Below are 3,663 nucleotides of genomic sequence, written 5' to 3'. Positions count from 1 at the left end.
AAACCTCCTACCCCCCACCCACTTCTCAGTGCCTGGTGTCCCTTTCCTGCCACCTCTAAAGTTCTGTTCAAAGCATCTTTGTTTGAGTCTGGTCATGTGAAGCCACAGCCCCGCCTTGGTCTTGTTAATTACCTGGGCCTTCCCGCCCTCTGCACTTTAAGCCCCCAAGCTGTCCCCTGGCCCCACTCAGCAGAGAGGGCACCAAGCCTCAAGGGTGAGAGCAGGGTCCAAGGACTGCCAGGCCAGTGACAGCTGTTGGGAAATGGTAATGTAGGATGGGGTTGGGAGGAGGCGGCGCCAGGGTGCCCACAAAGGTTAAGATGCCCGCTTAAAAGATGGGGACCAGCAGGAGTGGTGACACACGCCTTTAATCCCAGCACTCAGGAGGCAGAGGTAGGAAGACTGCTGTGAGTTCAAGGCCAGAGTGGGACTACAGGGTGAGTTCCAAGTCAGCCTGGGCTGCAGTGAGACCTGACCTGGGGGTGTGGGCCTGGGGGGTGGGGTGGGGAGCAGAGACCTGTATGCTTGTACATGGGTCTGGAGCCTAAGCAAAGGAAAAGGTGTAGACCAACTAGAAATGGGGGGGCAGTGGAGACAAAGCAGCCACAAAGTACAGGGTGGAGGGGAGTGTGCCCAGGCCTAGGATGTACCTCTCTGGCCTCCAGACGAGAAACCAAGCCCTGGGCAGTGCCACCAGTTCCCAACCCAGCACTGACGATACAATGAAGGGTGCTCCTCGCCTCCAGATCTTGCTCCTGCTGGTGCTGGGTGAGTGGGGGCAAGGGTTAGGGGTGCTAGCCACAGACACCTGGACAGCAATTTGCCTGAATGTGGTTCCTCCAGACCACGTGAGACAGTCTAATCTTTAACCCAAAACCTTGTTGACTGTATTTTCCTTGGGGTCCCCAAATCTGAATATGCTGTGTAGAAAGCCTACATACCACCCCTGCCTCCCAGTGCGCTGGTAAACCAGGAAACAAGTGCACTGAAAGCTTGGCATGGGGTCAGCATCACACATCTATTTCACCTCCTTCCTAATCTCTGAACCCAGGCCGGTTACCTAACACCAAAACCCTAATCCGGGCCTTTCCCCATTTCCTCCTGCAGGAGCTGGGATGCAGGCACGTGCGGCAAGTAAGGAAGCTTCAGGGAGCCACCTCCTCCCCAACCGTGGCTGTGTCTCCAACCCTGACCCATTTCCCAGGCCCCCAGTCCTCAATCAACCCTCCTGTCCCCTTGTCCTCTCAGCCTGTGGACAGCCCCATACGTCCAGGCGGATCGTTGGGGGCCGGGACGCCCAGGATGGAGAGTGGCCATGGCAGGCGAGCATCCAGCACCACGGGGCTCACGTGTGCGGAGGGTCACTCATCTCATCCCAGTGGGTGCTGACGGCAGCGCACTGCTTCCCCAGGTCTGCTCTCCCACCACGGGGGGCTGCAGGTTGGGCAGCAAGGCCAGAGGAGGAGTGGAGAGGAACTGCTGCTCCAGGAGGCGTGAGGGGGGCTGGTGGGCCGGAGCCGCACTGGGTCAAGGTCCATGTGTTGCCGCTATCCCCCCATTCTGCAGATGGGTGAGGCCATCGGAGTACAGTGTGCTCCTGGGAGCACTGCGACTGGGCTTCAAATCACCACACCAGCTCCTGGTTCCCTTGAGGCGGGTGCTGCTGCCCGCGGATTACTCCGAGGATGAGGCCCGAGGTGACCTGGCCCTGCTGCAGCTGCGCCGCCCGGTGTCCCTGAGCTCACGAGTCCAGCCAGTGTGTCTGCCTGCACCAGGCTCCCGCCCACCGCCCAACTCTCCATGCTGGGTTACTGGCTGGGGCAGCCTCAACCCAGGAGGTAGGGCACTTGGGTGAGCCAGCGAGACCCTGGGAGCCCCCTCTCCCCTACATCGCACTGTGCATTCAGGCCTCACAATCCCAGTGGGAGACTCGGTGTGATTTTTTTTTTTTCAGTTTCTTTCCCTCCCTCCCCCTCCCCATTTTGAGACAGGGTTTCACTCTGTAGCCCACTCACAATATAGACCAGGGCTGGGGTTACAAGTGTGCGCTACCAGGCTCAGCTCCAGAGAAACTTCTGAGGATCCAGACCTCCTCACCGTCAGACTCCGGGTGTCTCCACTGGCAAGGTGGACTTTCTAGATCTGCTTTGCTCTGGCTTCATGCCTCGCCCTCTCCTGGTTCTCCGTCGTCCTTCTTCCTTGCCCCCCAGTGCCACTCCCAGAGGGACAACCCCTGCAAGGAGTGAGGGTGCCACTGCTGGACTCGCGTGTCTGTGACCATCTCTACCACTTGGGCGCAGATGTGCCCCCGACTGAGCATATAGTGCTACCAGGGAACCTATGTGCTGGCTACCGCAGAGGCCACAAGGATGCCTGCCAGGTGTGTCCACCCACGCACAGTCCCTGGAATCTATGCTCCGAGGCCCCAACCCAGAGGTACCACCCCTGGGTACCATGCCTGGGAAAGCAGCTTCCAAAATCTTGGGAGGGCTAGACCTAAGCTTGCCTTTCTCCTACAGGGTGACTCCGGGGGACCCCTGGCCTGCATGTGGTCTGGGCGCTGGGTCCTAGTAGGTGTGGTGAGCTGGGGCAAGGGCTGTGCCCTGCCCAACCGTCCTGGTGTCTACACCAGTGTAGCAAAGTACAGCCCCTGGATCCAGGCTCGTCTCAGCCTCTGACACTGGTCAATTTGGTAACACTGATCTCAAGGCATACACATTGGTCCCTCAGATTCCTGGCTCATCCTGCACATACCTCACCCCTTCTGACTTGAAGCTAAGATGCTGACATTCTATCACCTCACCCTGCCTCCTTTCCACCATGGAGCGGAGCGCACAGAATCTGACTTCATCAGCCATCCTTCAGCAATTTTTCTGTGTCCTTGGCTGTCACATTCCCTCCATTTCTTATCCTAAGCTCTGGCCTGCGATGGGGATGGGGCAGAGCAGCTGGTGGCCCATGCACACTCTGCTTTCTGCAGGAGGTCAGGCAGATTCAAAGCATGAGAGGGACTCAACACCAGAGGGAATCTCCATTGCTGGCTTTGAGGATGGATACTGAGCGGTCCCAGGAGCTGACAGATGCCCTGGCTGACAGCCAACAGAGGAGAAAAACCTGTGATCACCAGGAACCAAGTTCTGCCAACACCCTGGAGATTGGGCACAAAATTTTCCCCATCCTCTACCCAAGAGCCCCAAGTAGCCAGTTAGACTCTTGTCTTCAGACTGGCAAAGGTTCTATACAGAGGACCCAACAGAGCCACTCAGACTTCTGAACTTTAATAAATTTGTGTTTTAAACTGCTATTTTTTGTGACAATTTGTTACACAGGCACAAAAATTTATATATACAGAGAGGGATTTTTGTTTTGTTTTGTTTTGTTTCTACAGGCACAGTCTCACTCTACCCCATGTTCTGGAGGAGCATGTAAGGCGTCCTACCTTACCCTACATTCTTCCCACCACCTCTTCCACAGTGGACCCTGAGCCTTGGAAGGTGTGATAGAGATGTTTCAGTGCTGAGCACTCCTCTGTCACTTCTCAGCACCATGGTGCCTTATGAGTCATCCCAAGGTCACCGCCATCTGAAAAGACAGGGTACTCTACCAAAAGTGAGAGTAGCGTTAATATATGGGTATGAACATTAAGAGAAGTGCTTATTGGGC

General features: G+C 56.3%; 1 protein-coding gene across 1 annotated transcript; it reads left to right on the top strand.

The window, feature by feature from the left end:
* The first annotated feature begins 202 nt into the window (after positions 1-202).
* Positions 203-2,854, top strand: Prss33 (serine protease 33). Its single transcript, XM_004652003.2, has 8 exons — positions 203-265; positions 378-437; positions 666-768; positions 1,108-1,134; positions 1,249-1,411; positions 1,567-1,838; positions 2,211-2,380; positions 2,520-2,854. The coding sequence occupies exons 1-8, from the start codon at positions 263-265 to the stop codon at positions 2,676-2,678; spliced, it is 957 nt and encodes a 318-aa protein (XP_004652060.2). The 5' UTR covers positions 203-262; the 3' UTR covers positions 2,679-2,854.
* The last annotated feature ends 809 nt before the right edge of the window (positions 2,855-3,663 follow it).

Source organism: Jaculus jaculus, chromosome 11 (assembly GCF_020740685.1).
Source record: "Jaculus jaculus isolate mJacJac1 chromosome 11, mJacJac1.mat.Y.cur, whole genome shotgun sequence".
NCBI classification, from domain to species: domain Eukaryota; kingdom Metazoa; phylum Chordata; class Mammalia; order Rodentia; family Dipodidae; genus Jaculus; species Jaculus jaculus.
Note: the sequence above shows the minus strand (reverse complement) of the source record. Positions and strands in the feature narration are given on the sequence as shown.